The following is a 16504-nucleotide window of genomic DNA, read 5'->3' as shown; positions in this document are numbered from 1 at the left end:
AAATGTATTAATAAATCAAACCATGAGATGTCACTTCAAATATGTTAGAATGAATATTATCAAAAAGATGAGAGATAAATGTTGGTAAAGGTTTGGAGAAAAAGGAATTGCTACACATTGTTGCTGGAAATGCAAATTCATACAGCCATTATGGATAAAAGTACAGCTATTACTCAAAAAATCAAATATAGAACTACTATATAATCCAGCAATCCCAATACTGGGTATATATCCAAAGGAAATAAAATCAGTCTGTCAAAGAGATATCTGCACTTCCATGTTCATTGCAGCATTATTCACAATAACCTACACATAGAATCAACCTAAGTGTCCATCAATGGGTGTATAGATAAAGAAAATGTGATGCATATACAAGATAGAATATTATTGATCCTTTAAGAAAAAGAAATTCTCTCATTTGTGAAAACATACATGAACCTGGAGGCCATTATTTTAAGTAAAATAGCTAGGCACAGGGAGACAAAAGCCACATTATCTTACTTACATATGGACTCTTAAAAAGTAAGAATCATAGAAGCAGAGAGTAGAATGGTGGTTATCAGAGGCTGTAGGGAAGGGAGAAACTGAGATTAGAGAGATGCTCATCAAAGAAAATAAAATTTCAGTTAGAATATATAAATTTGAGAAATTATTCTAGAAAATGATAACTATAATTAATAACAATTTATTTAATACTAAAAAATTGTTAATAGATTAGATTTATTCTCACCACAAACAAAAAATGATGAGTATGTGAGGTAATGCATATGTTAGTTATCTTGGTATAGCCATTCCACAAGGCATATATATTTTAAAACATTACTTTCTATATTATATTTATGTGTTTCTGTGTGTATATGTTCATGTGTATATACATATATATTATACAATTTTTATTTGGCAATTAAAATAACTAATTAAATTTAAAAATAAAAATCAAGAAGTTAAGAAAATTGAGTAATTCAACTTCTGAAAACTCTTGTCTCCAAGGAAGAAACAATCAGTCATACATGCGAATACATATAAATAACATGTTCAGCACAACAGTCTTCATAATAGCTAAAATCAGAAAACTTTAAACAGTCAATTCCGGGCATTGACTAAAATGTAAATGTGAGTCTCACAATTGTAGCTACTGGGAAGCCTCAGCTCTAACGGGCCACTGTGGAGAGGGTCAGGTCACAGCTTTAAAGCAGACTCTTTCCTTTCCACAGGTATCATCCCGGTGACTAACATCTGGGTCTAGAAATCCTTTATCTTTATCACCAGACATGGTGTTCTGAACCCTTCCCTGATTTTATTTGTCTCCCCAAAGCCACTGGCACTCCCATCCTCCACCTCCATGTCCTTCAAGGTGAATTACTTGTCACTTCTGGTTTGGCCTGTATCCACATCTCAAAGAAGGATTTTGGAACTGGACTACCCAAAGTATAGTTTAGGGACCAGAAACATGTCCATCATCTGGGTGCTGGTAGGAAATGAATATTCCTTGGCCTTGCCCAGACTTAGTGGGTCAGATTCCTAGGGGAATTGGAAGTGAAGGGGTAGATATTTGGTTTTTAACATGTCTTCAGAGAATTCCTATCCTCTCTGAAGTATACGTGTAGCTGCAGATAAATGCTGGAGGCATGTTTCACAGGGACAAAGCTTAAGTTTTGTCTGGAAAGAGTACATTATTCAGTCTTTTCAGAGCCTCATTTATTACTAGATTTGGAGGCTGTGAAAGTCTCCTTCTAGAACCCAGCATCTCCACACAGAAACTGTGGCCACTGAACTGCGAAGACTGTGGCCACTAAAAGGCACTGATAACCACCTAATGGATGCAGCTTGGCTATCCTTGGGATCTCATTCTGTCTATGTCTCTCCATCTCATTTGCTATTTCTCACTAACTCCACTCCCCTCCTCTACTGGCAAATTCCTACAAAAAGGAAACTCAAAAGCCCAGTGTGGCAAAGGTCATGGATGGACACGTCCCAAAAGAAGACATACAAACAGCCAACAAACATAAAAACAAGTTCAACATTACTACTCATCAGAGTAATCAATCCCACAATGACGAGAGGAGCCAAGATGGCTGACTAGATGCAGCCAGAAGGAACACCTTCTACCAAGAGATGGGGACACTGGGAAGACTGGCAATCTTTGAGCAGATCTTCAGAAGGGAGGCATTGACAGTAGATGGAGGGAGGATGCAGATGCTGGGCTGAATGTTAAGGAAACTGTGAATGCTGAAAAAGACTGCCAATCACCCAGACTCCTTCCTGGCCCCCAGTGACTCATAGGGAAGGGGTGAGTTGAACAGGTGAGGAGTGACCCACTCCCACCATGGGAGACCAGAATCCTAGCAGTGGGAAACCCCAAGACCCCCACGGACACTTGACATGGCAGGGACTTGGCAGAGACAGTAGCTACTTAGAGAGGTGGCAGGGGCAGAAATCCAGCCTATGTGGATCTGAGAGAGCTTGGTATGGGAACATCTGTAGTGGAGCACAGCCAGGGGTGCTCATCCTCCAAGGATAGTCATTCTCCTCTAGCAGATATTAGTCTTAAGGTGACTGTTAGACCTGGACAGAGCTGGATGGTCTTGTCCATGAGATGGGGCCAGTCCGGCCATGCCTGCTTGCAGCTCTGATGCCCAACCAGAGTGCTTCCCTGGTGCTCTCATCACAGCTCCTTCACTGGTAGGCTGCACCTGACCATTGGAGAGCTTCAGCAGACTGGTCCCCACCCACCTGCAATCTCCTTTTTCTACAGCATTCCTCCATCACTTTGATGGCTTCTGCTCACTTTGATCTTTTCACTGCTTTGCCAGCACTCATGGGCAGATTTTCCCTCCAATCTCCTGCCTATGCATTGATGTGCACACACCCTTCCACCCCACTGCTGCCATGTATACACACCACAATGGCTCACCACTGCTGATTCATGGGTACCCTGTCAAACTGCCACCAATGGCACAAACAAGCACATGGATGTTGGCAGCCCTGCCCTTGCCATGCCGCTACCACCACTGGTGCAAGTGTGTGCACAGAAGCCAGCAATCCTACTTTCACCAGCTCCCTACCCTTACCATGCCTCTGAATGCATGCAGGAATCCTGCCACTCTGATCTCCCCCAGTGCTGTATTCCAGCTGATACACATGCACCCCGACACGCTGCTGCAGTTGCTGGCACACACAGGTGAGCATGGATCCTGTGTCATCCACCTCAACAAAGAGCTTTGGCCAGGACAATTCACTGAACCATTTGGCCAACAGACTGGGAACACCTCAGCCCCTCCAGTACAGCAGTTTTCTACCCTCAAGGGGTTAGAAAGGTGTATGCAGCCCAGGAAAAGAAACCAGTGACTGAACCCACCTTATAACACAATCAAAACCCCAAGGGCATCAAAAAAGATAAGAGAAAAGCACCGCATCTAAAGGACAGCAACTTCAAAGACTGAAGGAACATCAGCCCACAGAGAAGATAAAGAATCAGTGCAAGAAGTCTGGCAACTCAAAAGACCAGAATATCTTATTAATTCCAAAGGATTGTGCTTGTTCCCCAGTGATGGTTCTTAACCAGCCTGAAATAGCTGAAATGACACACTTGAATATGGATAGGAATGAAAACCATCAAGATTCAGGAGAAAGTGGAAACCTAATCAAGCAATCTAAGGAATACAATAAAATGATCCAGAAGCTGAAAGGCCAAATGGCCAGTTTAAGAAAGAACAAAACTCATCTAATAGAGCTGAAAAACTCACTTCAAGAACTTCATAATACAAGCACAGCTATTAACAGCAGAATAGACCAAGCTGATGAAAGAATATTAGAACTCGAAGACTGATTCTCCAAATTAAATCAAGTACACAAAAATAAAGAGAGGAGAATAAAAAAGAATGAACAAAACCTCTGAGGAATATGGGATTATATAGAGACCAAATTTAAGACTCATTGGCATCCACGAAAGAGAGGAAGAGAAAAGAAGCAAATTAAAACACATATTTCAGGATGTCATCCATGAAAAATTTTCCAACTTCACAAGAGAGACCAACATTCAAATCCAGGAAATGCAGAGAACCCTTGCAAGATACTAGACAAGATGACCATACCCAAGACCCATAGTGATCAGATTCTCCAAGGTCAAAGTGAAAGAAAAAAGTGTTAAAAGCAACCCTTGTGAGATACTATACAAGACAATTCAACAAGAAGACATAGTTATCCTAAACATGTATGCACCCACTCAGGAGCACTCAAATTCATAAAACAAGAGAGAAGGGGCAGGTCACCTACAAAGAACACTTCATCAGGCTAACAGTGGACCATTCAGCAGAAACTCTACCAGCCAGAAGAGATGGGGGTCTACATTTAGCACTTTAAAAAAAAGACTTCAACCAAGAATTTCATATTCAGCCAAACAAAGCTTCATAAATGAAAGAGAAATAAGATCCTTTTCAGAAGAGCAAATGCTAAGGGAATTCATTACCACTAGATCTGCCTTACAAGAGTTCCTTAAGATAGTGCTAAATATGGAAAGGAAAGACCATTACCAGACAGCACAAAAACACACCTATGTACATAGGCCATTGACACTATAAAGCAAATACACAATCATGTCTGCATGATAAATAGCTAACAACACAATTACAGGATCACAACCACACGTATAAATATTAACCTTGAATGTCAACGGGCTAAATGTCCCAATTAAAAGGTACAGAGTAGCAAATTGGATAAAAAAGCAATACCCAATGTCATGCTGTCTTCTAGAGACCTATCTCACATGTAACAACACCAATAGGCTGAAAGTAAAGTGTTGGAGAAAAATCTATCAAGCAAACAGAAATCAGAAGAAAGGAGGGGTTACTAGTCTAATTTTAGACAAAACAGACTTTAAAGCAGCAACATTCAGGAAAAAAGAAGGGCATTACATCATGTTAAAGGGTTAAATTCAACAAGAGGACCTAACTGTCCTAAATATATATGCGCCCAACACAGGAGCACACAAATTCGTAGGACAAATTATTAGAGACATACAAAAAGACTTACACAACCACACAATGATAGTGGGAGACTTCAAAACCCATTTGACAGTATGATACAGATCATTGAGGCAGAAAACTAATAAAGATATTCGGGACCTGAACTCAACTGTCAACCAAATAAACCTAACAGGTATCTACAGAACTCTCTATCCCAAAAATCCAGAACATAAATTTTTCTCATCTGCACATGGATATACTCTAAAATTGACCACACAATCAGCCATAAAACAATTCACAACATATTGAAAAAAACAAAATCATGCCACAACACTCTCAGACCACAGTGCAGTAAAAATAGAAATCAGTACTAATATCACTCAAAACCATACAATTAGACAAAAATTAAACAACCTAGTCCTGAATGACTTTTGGGTAAACAACGAAATTAAGGCAGAAATCAAGAAATTCTTTGAAACTAGTGAGAACAAAGATACAACATACTAGAATCTGTGGGACACAGTTAAAGCAGTGTTAAGAGGAAAGTTTATAGCACTAAACATCCCAATCAAAAAGTTAGAAAAATTTCAAATTAACAAGCTAGCATCACACCTAGAGGAACTAGAAAAACAAGAGCAAACCAGTCCCAAAGCTCAAAGAAAACAAAAAATAACCAAAATCAGAGCTAAACTGAATAAAATTGAGATGTGAATTACACAATCAGAAATGACAAAGAGGACATTACCTACAACTCCATAAGAATACAAAAAGCCCTCAGAGACTACTACAAACACCTCTATGTACACAAACTAAAAAACCTAGAGGAATTGAAAAAATTTCTGGAAACCTACAACCTCCCAATATCAAACCAGGAAGAAATTGAATTCCTGCACAGACCAATAACAAGCTCCAAACTTGAGACAGTAATAAAAAGCCTACCAATGAGGAAAAGCCTAGGACCAAACAGATTCACAGCTGAATTCTACCAGATATATAAAGAACAGCTGGTACCATTTCCACTGAAACTATTCCAAAACATTGAAGAAGAGCGCTTCCTCCTTAACTCATTCTATGATTCCAGCATCTTTCTGATACTAAAACCTGGCAGAAACACAACAACAAAAAAAGAAAACTTCAGGCCAATATCTTTGATGAAAATAGATGCAGAAATCCTCAACAAAATACTAGTAAACCAAATCTGGCAGTACATCAAAAAGCTTGTCTATCACAGTTAAGTAGACTTTATCCCTGAGATGCAAGTTTGATTCAACATACACAAATTGGTGAATGTAATTCATCACATAAGCAGAGCAAAAAATATATAAACCCAAATGATTATCTCAATATATGCAAAAGAGGCTTTCAATAGAACTCGACATCCATTCATATTAAAAACTCTCAATAAAATAGGTGTTGAAGGAACATAGCTTAAACTAATAAAAGCAATATATGACAAACCCACAGCCAACATCATACTAAATGGGCAAAAGTTGGAAGCATTCCCCTTGAAAACCAGCATAAGACAAAGATACCCTCTCCCTCACTCCTATTCAACATAGTATGGGAAGTTCTGGCCAGAGCAATCAGGCAAGAGAAAGAAATAAAGGGCATCCAAATAGGAAGAGAGGAAGGTAAACCATCTGTGTTTGCAGATGACATTCTTTTATATCTAGACAACCCCATAGTTTAAAAGCTCCTTCAGCTAATAAACAACTTCAGCAAAGTTTCAGGATACAAGATCAATGCACAAAAAATCACTAGCATTTCTATACACCAATGAGAGCTAAGCCAAGAGTCACATCAGGAACACAATTCCATTCACAATTGCCACAAAAAGAATAAAATACCTCAGAATATAGCAAAGATCTATATTGTAGATCTCTACAATGAGAGCTATAAAAAAATTTTCAAAGAAATCAGAGATAACCCAAACAAATGAAAAAATATTCCATGCTCATGAATAGGAAGAATCAATATTAATAAAAAGGCTGTACTGCCCAAAGTAATGTACAGATTCAATGCTATTCCCAACAAACTACCAAAGACATACTTCTCAGAACTAGCAAAAACTATTTTAATATTAATATGAAACCAAAAAAGAGCCTGAATAGCCAAGGCAATTTTAAGCAAAAAGAACAAAGCTGGAGGCATCATGTTACCCAATGTCAAACCATGCTACAGGGCTACAATAACCAAAACAACATAGTACTGGTACAAGAACAGACACATAGTCCATTGGAACAGAATAGAGAGCCCAGAAATAGGGTCACACACCTCCAATCATCTGATCTTCAGGAAAGCTGAAAAAAAACAAGCAATGGAAAAAGAACCCCCTATTCAATAAAAGGTGCTGTGATAAGTAGTTAGCCATACGCAGAAGATTGAGGCTGGACCCCTTCCTTACACCATATACAAAAATCAACTCAAGATGGATTAAAGACTTATGTGTAAAACTCAAAACTATAAAAACTCTGAAAGACAACCTCTGCAATACCATTCTGGACATAGGAACTGGCAAAGATTTCATGATGAAGACGCCAAAAGCATAGGTAACAAAAGCAAAAATTGACAAATAGGATCTAATTAAACTGAAGAGCTTCTGCACAGCAAAAGAAACTATCAACAGAGTAAACACACAGCCTACAGAATGCGAGAAAAATTTTGCAAACTATGCTTTGGACAAGGGTCTAATAGCCAGCATCTACAAGGAACTTAAACAAATTTACGTGAAAAAAAACACATAACCCCATTAAAAAGTGGGCAAAGGTCATGAACAGACACTTTTCTAAAGAAGATATACATGTAGCCAACAAGCATATGAAAAAATGCTCAGTGTCACTAATCATTACAGAAATGCAAATCAAAACTGCAATGAGATACCATCTCACACCAGTCAGAATGGCTATTACCAAAAAGTAAAAAAAAAAAAAAACAGATGCCAGTAAAGTTGTAGAAAAAAGAGAGCACTTATACACTGCTGGTAGGGAAGCAAATTAGTTCAGCCATTGTGGAAAACAATTTCGTGAGTTCTCAAAGAACTCAAAGCAGAATTACCATTCAACCCAGAAACCATATTATCGGGTATGGAGAGAAAGGAATATAAATCACACTACCATAAAGACATATGCACATGTATGTTCATCATCATACTATTCACAATAGCAAAGACAGGGAATCAACCTAAATGTCCATGAGCAATAGACTGGATAAAGATAATATGGTACATACACAGTAAATAATACTAACCAGTCATAAAGAAAGAATAAGATCACGTCCTTTGTAGCAACATGGATGGAGCTGGAGGCCATTATCCTAAGTGAACTAACACAGAACAGAAAACCAAATACTACATGTTCTCGCCCATAAGTGAGAACTGAGTACACATCAACACAAAGAAAGGAATAAGGGCCTACTCGAGGGTGGAGGGCGGAAGGCCAGGGGAGAGTGAGGATAAAAAATACCTGTCAGGTACTGTGCTTATTATTTGAGTGGTGAAACAGTCTGTACACCAAACTCCTTAACAGGCAAATTACATAGAAAACAGATCTGTCCATGTACCTCTGAACCTAAAATGAAAGTTAAAAAAGAAAACAAAATGAGATACCATCTCACACCGGTCAGAGTGGCTATGATTAATATTTAAAAGTCAAAAAAAAAACAGATGTTGGTGAGGCTGTGGAGAAAAGGGAACACTTACACACTGTTGGTGGAAATGTAAATTAGTTCAGCCGCTGTGGACAGCAATTGGCGATTTCTCAAAGAACTAAACGTAGAATGACCATTTGACCCAGCAGTCTCATTACTGGGTATATACCCAAAGGAAAATAAATCCTTCTACCAAGAAGACACATACAGTCTTTGTTCATAGCAGCACTATTTACCATAGCAAAGATGTGGAATCAACCAAATTGCCCATCAACAGTGTATTTGATAAAGAAAAAGTGGTACATATACACCATGGAATACTACACAGCCATAAAAAAGGACCAAAATTATATCCCTTGCAGGAACATGGATGAAGCTAGTGGCCATTATGCTAAGTGAATTAATACAGAAACAGAAAACCAAATATGGTATATTCTCACTTATAGGTGGAAGCTAAAGATAAATACTACAAATTAGTAGGATGGGGTGGGAGGGGGGCAAGGGTTGAAAAATTAACTATTGGGTACTATGCTCACTACCTGGGTGACAGGATCATCATATCTCAAACCTCATCATCACACGATATGCCCATATAACAAACCTGCACATGTACCCTCCTGAATCTAAAATACAATGTTAAATTACAAAAAAATGGTGGCGGGGCGGGGGAGGGCAATGTGTATTAGTAACCACTCATCTTTTTCTTTTTCTTTTTTTTCTTTTTTCAGACAGGGTCTCACTCTGTTGCCCAGGCTGGGGTGCACTGGTGTGATGATCATGGCTCACTGCAGCCTCCATCTCCATTTCTTGGGGTCTGGAGATCCTCCCACCTCAGCCTCCCAAATAGCTGGGACTACAGGCACACACCAGCATGCCAGCTAATTTTTGTCTGTTTTGTAGAAATGGGTTTTTTGATGTTGTCCATGCTGGTCTCGAGCTCCTGAGCTCAAGCGACCCTCCCTGCTCCTAAAGTGCTGGAATTACAGGTGTGAGCCACTGCATCCAACCACGACTCATCTTCCAAACACCTTTGTGGGGGTCATTTTCATAACCAGCTCAGACCCTAGGCCAGTAGATGGTGGCACATCTCTGGGCTGTGAGGCTGCCCTAAGGGAGGTACAGACTGCTTGGCTGAGGGCTCCTGGCTCCAGATTCCCTCAAGCGCCCATCCTGGCACCATCCTCCACAGAACTTGCTCTGTTCCAGAACACCAGGAGATGGGGCTGCCCTGCTAATGCCAGCCCTCTCCCTGTCAACGTTCAGCACAGAGGCCCAGGATGAAGACTCAAAGCTCCTGCCATCAAAGAATCAGGTTTCTTGTGAAGAAGGAGCCTGGTGTCCCATGAGAACCAGGCAGTGGGACAGAGCCTCAGGGGATGTTGGGGTGACAGCTTACACATTAGGGAGCAGCCAATTACATCATCCTCAGTAAGTGCAGTATGCCTTCAGGGTTGTTTTGCCAATATCCCCGTAATACAATTAACACTTTAATTTCATAATTATCAGATCATTCCTTTAAAAAGTTATATTCTATGCACAGCAATGTGAATATATTTAAACAATAGTGAACTGTATACTTAAAATTGTTAAGATTATAAATGTTATGTTTATTTTGCAACCATTTAAACGTACCTCACACTTTATATTAGGTAAAGAAATTTCCAGGCAACTATTGAAGCAGACTAGTTAACTGTATGTGTCAACCCTGCTGTACCCTTTATAACACATAGGCTTCCGTAAGCCAGCTTCCGGGAGACATATGAAACCCTCCCAACATCATGGTGGAAGTGCCATGTTCCCTGTAACATTGTCATTTGTTCTGTTGTATACTCCAAGCCCACAGTGGTATTTGTATGCAGGTTCATCACTATCATGGCTTCTTGATGGATTTTTTTCTTTTATCATCATATAACCTGCATTTGCATTGCTGTGCATGCTCTCAGCCTGAGATCAAATCATGTACCAAGTCACTACTGCAATAATTCTTTTCCTTGCTCTTTGACTAGTGATGTATGTGAGAGAACTGGACAAAGGCTTTTAAATGTGAACTACAGATTCCTATACTTGGCCATGATACTCTTGTTGGGGAGGGGGGTAAGTTTGTTCACTGTTCCCACAATGGGGAGAAATCTGACTTGGACAAATGATGATTCTGTGACTCAGAAAGAAAAATAGACTCAATATGAAGATCAAGGAGATTGAGAGTACATGGTGCAGATGGGTAGCGTGCTCCAGGTGGGTGAGGAGAGTGTGAGGGAGGACCCAGGTGAGGCTCTGGAGAGAGCATGGGAAGGAAGTCAGACTGTGCCTGTCTCCAGGGCCCCTGCCCGCCCTCCCTCTGAGCCTCTTTCTGCAGGAATTTCCTGTTCCTTGGCCTCCTTCATCTGTGCTGCCCTCTGGAGATACGCAGGTGCATTGAGTCATCCCAGTGGTGAGAATACCTCCCCAAGTCTGCACTTTGTTGTCAGCCTGGGTGGCAGTGCTGAGCCCTGCCCTCATTCCTTCCCCAAGCTGTGATCCAGGCCTGGACACTGGGGAGAAATGTCAAATGTGCAAGGTCCAGATGTACCCTCAGCAGAGATAAGGAAAGGAACTGCCAGTGCAGAACAATTGTCAATCTAAGCATGCAGCTTTGCAATTATCACAGCACTTTGACTCCATGAGGACAATTTGTCCAGTAAGTAATAAGCCTCTGGCGGCTGGATGGATGATGCTATACCCATCTGAGGAGTGGACAAGTGAGGCTCAGAAAGCTCAGGGAAGGGCGAAGGTGCAGAATCAGCTCCTCGTACAGCTGGACTGGGTCTCAGGTCTCCAAGTCTAGGACCACCCCTCCACCCCTACCCCCAACTCCCTGCATCTCTCGAAGAACCTAGGTGAATTCATTAAGTTCTGCCAGCTGCTGAAAGGGACAACAAGGATCTCAGGGGGTGGAAGCGTGAAATGTCATTTGTCACCCGTGACTCAGGTCTGAGAGGGTCAGCCAGAGGGTGAGGACTGTGCTGCAGGCAACTCTGCTGAGACCCACTCCTGTGAGTACCATCCATAGACTCCGAGTCCCACCTGGATGCTCCCTCCATCCTGCAGGCCTGGGAAGGAAGGGTATGCACCAACTCCTGGGAGTATCCTCGGCTTGGGCACGTCATCCTTCACGGCCGCCACATCCAAGGTCAGAGCTCAGCACAGGTCATATCCATGTCTAGCTATGCTCAGGAGAAAGTGACCTGGTGCTGAATGCATGGCATTGTTTCTGTCCCCAGCCCCCTCCTCTATTGCTGACTTCCAGCAGAGTGGGGTTCCTGGGACCATCCCCCAACTTTGCCAAACTTGTATCTCCAGTGGCTGAATCCAACTGCAAGTACCTGTACTAATTGTTTCCAAGTTCTTTGTCAGGAGGTTGCTCTGCTGGTGCAGCAGGTCCTAAGTTTTAAAGCAGCCTTGAAGGATGCCCAAGAGCAGTCTTCACCGTCAGCCCCAGAGCCCTAGAGCATCAGGTTGCTGATACTCAGGCAGGTGCTGTGGAGCCTTATGAGTCCCCGTGCAGCCGTGCCTTCTGTTCACTCAGCGCTTTTGCTTCCGGCAGCTCCTCCTTTTAGTCCTTGACGTGTCTGGTTTTGCTTCCCCACCCCACTGGCATGTCCAGGGATCATCTTCCACTCACACCCCTTGCCCTTCTGCTCTTATTTCAGGGTCTGACCCTGGGACACCCAAGGAAGTGGGTGCTCTCCTCTAGCCCACTGAGGCACTAGGGAGCAGTGGTGGCTGGACCTCATGCCCTGATCTTGCGCCCTGGGGTCCCTGATCTTTCTAACCCACCCCCGCGGTTACTGTTACTCTCCCTGGACAAGAGATGATTGAAACAGCTTCATCTGGAGGAGGTGAAGCCACATTTGGGAGGGACAGGTTGTAATGCCAGAGATGAGGCGTGGAGGGAGGAGTTTCCGCCTGAGCTCAAGAGTTTAAGGGCCAGAACTGGGTGCAGTAGGTTCCTGTGGGAGTCCAGGCTGGGAAGACTGGAGGCAGGGGTGCTTGCTGTGCCCTGAGCCATGTCGAGTCTGCTGCAGAGCAGGGCTTTGTCCTGGGCGCCACTGCTGCTTCTCTTCAGCTTCCAGCTCCTGGTTACTTATGCTTGGCGTTTCCAAGAGGAAGAGGAGTGGAATGACCAAAAACAAATTGCTGTGTATCTCCCTCCCACCCTGGAGTTTGCCGTGTATACATTCAACCAGCAGAGCAAGGACTGGTATGCCTACAAGCTGGTGCGTGTCCTGGATTCCTGGAAGGAGCAGGTTGGTGACCACGTCGTCTTCTTCCCTAGTGTTCAGCACAGGCTGCTGAGTGATGGGCAGGGGTGGGAGTGTGTGGGGCAGGGCTCAACCAGGACTCTTGCTTCACCATTTGTAGTCTAAACTTGTGTAAAATACAACCTCAGAAATTTGCTTTTTGTATTTATGAAAGATATACATTATAATTTTTTGAGTCCAGATCTACTCAATACTAGATATATTATTCATCCTCCATGATTTTTATGGCATCACTTAACTGAAGAATGACCTCAAAATAAGGAAAACTGAGCAAATGATGCATCAGGTGAGGAAATGGGTCACACAAAAAAATGTCCATAGACAGAAACTGAGAAACATTTCAAAGAAATTTAAAAAGAGATAGTTAGGAAAAGAGATAATCAGAATAAAACAAAGGGAAGAGAGAGACAGAGACAGATAGGCAGAAAGAAACAGAAAGAGAGACAGAGAGACAAAGACAACTGATAATTCAGAAGTAAAAAGGAAGCACCATCAGCTCCGGACGGCCGTGGTGAGGTCAGTTCTCTGATTTCCACCTGCTCTGGGCTCCTTGCTGCGTCCAAACTTAATGAGTTGAATGTTGTGTTACACTCTTCCTTAGTCCATGGTCCTTAATCCTAAAGTGTTCTCCTTTTAATAGAATCACTAAATGATTCAGGAATGTGTAGTTCATCCGGGCTGCAGGCATGAACAAATAAAATGCCCTCCTAGTGGAGAACTTCTGGTTTAGAGGGAGAAGGAGCATTGCTGTTCCTTTGCCAGCACCAAGAGCCTGAAAGAAGGGCAGAGGGACTCCAGTGCTGCACAGAGCTTAAGCTCTGGAAAGACTCTGTGCAAGGTCCTGGCTGGTTCTCTGCCCCCGGCCCTCTGGTGTGGAGCCTTCCACATGGCTTCCCAGATGTGGCAATCCCAGAGTCAGTTTAGGGGCTGAGAGGAATGCATGCATGGGGAGGGAGTCTATAAAGTGAAATGAAATGGAGTGGGAAGGAGAGCGAGGAGAACTTCAGAGTGCACTTTGCAATAGGGCAGATGGTGTTTCTGAAAGCCATTGTCCCAAGGGTGTGTGCCTGTGTGTAGTGGGAGTGCTGGGTGGCATTCTTGCATTCCTCTTGCTGGAGGTCAGGTGGAAGGTTGGACAACACACTCTAGATGAGGCTCCCTTGGCTGCAGGGCTGAGGTTACCCTGAAAACTCATGGAGAGCTAACACCTTCCCAAGCATGCAGCATGTGTCCTCTGAAAATGCAGCTGCAGGCTCACATGCCTGCTGGGAGTGAAGCTGGCTCTCATCATGGGAGACAAGGAGGTGAAGTTGGACATAGAGGATGCATTAATAGGGTTTGACAGCCTGTGTCTGTCCCAGGACCCACCACACATATTTTCTGTTTGCTCTTAACTCCTCAGTCTAGAGAAGGTCTCCGGGGTTTTACCTCCAGTGAGCTGATGCCAGGCCCATGCGCGAGCTCCCCAATGGAGGGGAGTGTCCCGGCCTCTTCCTACAAGGTCACATCTTCACAAGGAGTTACCTATGAGCAACTCAAAGAGTCTGTCCCCTTTAATCTTTTTTATTCAACAGGGTTACGATAAGATGACATTCTCCATGAATCTGCAACTGGGCCGAACCATGTGCGGGAAATTTGAAGATGACATTGACAACTGCCCTTTTCAAGAGAGCCCAGAGCTGAACAATGTAAGACAAGACACCAGCTTCCCTCCTGGACACAGCTGTGGATGTTGCATGGGGGGTGGTGTGGGCACAGGTGCAACTGACAAAGAGACGTAGAGGAGTGAGCCCGCAGCAGCCTCTACCAGGCTGATCTGCTTGTGCCTTAGTGGAGAGCACAGAGGGGCAGGCAGCCAGGGGTCCACTTGCAGGCTCCTGGCCAATTGGAGTTTCCTGCTTCTGCCACGTCACGCCACTGCAGCTGCCTGCACCCAGGGCACATGGCCTTCAGACTGCTCTTGTCCCCTGGGGTCCTAGTCTCCTAGTCCTGAGTAGAGACTGTCCCCTCTATGGTCGTCCTCCCCAGCCTTCCTCCGCTTTTTGAAGACAGAGCCTGGTGGGGATCCAACATCACCTCTCTCTGAGTGTGCGGTTCTCAGGGTCCCCCTCCCCTGACCCAGAGTCTGAGGCAGGTGGAGGCTGAGGAAGGGCCCCACTGCCTTCTTTTCCTGGTCCTGTTCTGGCTCCTGCTGAGCTGCAGTGCCTGCCCTGGGTACAAGGACACAATGAACCCTGACACTGTGCACAACACATCTAGCATTACTCCATCCCCTTATCAGAGGATTAGGTAATAGATTAAGTACTTGCTTAAATCTGAGAGCAGCTCCCTCTGGAACGGAGTGTGCCATTTTGTTTTTGGAGGATGAAAGACACTGCACAGCCTGGGTTTCCCTGGAGGCTGCTGGCTGGGGAGGAGGGTGATAATATAGGTGTTCCTTGGTCAGGAGGGGGCCACAGATCACCCTGGAAGTCTGGAACAGCCCAGAACTCAGGCTGGAGAGCCATACTTGGGGGCCAGAGCCCAGCCCTGGGAATGGGCAAGATTGAGATGGAACCTGTGTTGATAGCAGAAGCCACAAGCTTCTGCGTCCCAAGCCCCCACCCACTGTCCCTTCCTGTGCTTACTCCCTCAGACCCGCACCTGCTTCTTCACCATCGGAATAGAGCCCTGGAGGACACGATTTGACCTCTGGAACAAGACATGCTCAGGCGGGCATTCCTGAGTGGGTCCTAGCCACGGGACTGGCCACATGCTGTCCTCTCCTTTCCAGCACATCGGCAGTTCCTCCCCATGGCCCTTCAGTGCCTGAGCAGCTCTGTGCTTGTGCGATCTTACTTTCCACGTGTTAGGAGTTCATGCTGAGGTATTTTAGAAATTCTTTATTGTCTAAGTTTATCATGTAGTATACATCTTAACAATTAGCATTTTAAGAAGCTTTGTGTACGGTGATTCTGGAGGGAGGGGCCTGGGCAGTTGATGGAGTTATTCTCAGCAGGGCAGCCTCCTGGGCTCTCAGGGGTAAGTTTTTCTCCCCTGTTGGGCCTCCTGAGCCGCTTCCAGAGGTACAGCTAAGGTGCGTCTGAGCTGTAGTCTCAGGGCCCCTTGCAGGCTGCAGAGGGACAGTGAGGGTGGCCTCCCGGGGCACCGGATGTGCACATGGAGCAGGACAGGGGCTCGGGACCCCACACAGCACATGTGACATCAGCACTAATGCTCAGTGTCCATGTATACCTAGTGTGTTAGCTGAGAATAGCCAGCAGCTATGGACACCCAGTCCACATCTCCCAGACCAGGCTTCAGCAAGTATTTTCTGCAAAGATTTAAGGAGTAACTATTTTGGTCTTTGTAGGCTTATAGTCATTTTCTCAGCCACCCAGCACTGCCTTTGTATGTTGAAAGCAGCCATAGGCAATGCATAAAAAAATAAGAGCAGTCCTTTCCCAACAAGACTTTGTTTACAGATGGAGGCAACCAGACTGGGCTGCTTTTGGTCCTCGTGCCATGGCTGCCAACCCCTAAGGTCAAGTCTGAGAGTCACACTCCATCTTCAGGAGGGAGGCAGGTGAATGTCCCAGTCTCCCAGCCTCCTGG

The 16504-nt window shown here is 43.9% G+C and overlaps 1 protein-coding gene across 1 annotated transcript; it reads left to right on the top strand.

The window, feature by feature from the left end:
* Positions 1-12655: 12655 nt before the first annotated feature.
* Positions 12656-15635, top strand: LOC113220031 (putative cystatin-9-like protein CST9LP1). The gene is made up of 3 exons (XM_026448609.1): positions 12656-12895; positions 14485-14598; positions 15546-15635. The coding sequence occupies exons 1-3, from the start codon at positions 12656-12658 to the stop codon at positions 15633-15635; spliced, it is 444 nt and encodes a 147-aa protein (XP_026304394.1).
* The last annotated feature ends 869 nt before the right edge of the window (positions 15636-16504 follow it).

This window comes from Piliocolobus tephrosceles, unplaced genomic scaffold (assembly GCF_002776525.5).
Source record: "Piliocolobus tephrosceles isolate RC106 unplaced genomic scaffold, ASM277652v3 unscaffolded_240, whole genome shotgun sequence".
NCBI classification, from domain to species: domain Eukaryota; kingdom Metazoa; phylum Chordata; class Mammalia; order Primates; family Cercopithecidae; genus Piliocolobus; species Piliocolobus tephrosceles.
The sequence above is the reverse complement of the archived record's forward strand: the minus strand, read 5'-3'. Positions and strand labels throughout refer to the sequence as shown.

Excerpts from the sequence above, each read along its gene's own strand:
- LOC113220031 (XM_026448609.1), top strand. The coding sequence starts at position 12,656 with ATGTCGAGTCTGCTGCAGAGCAGGGCTTTGTCCTGGGCGCCACTGCTG. Across the intron at positions 12,896-14,484 it reads TGGATTCCTGGAAGGAGCAG|GGTTACGATAAGATGACATT; the intron begins GTTGGTGACCAC and ends TTTATTCAACAG. Across the intron at positions 14,599-15,545 it reads AGAGCCCAGAGCTGAACAAT|ACCCGCACCTGCTTCTTCAC; the intron begins GTAAGACAAGAC and ends TTACTCCCTCAG.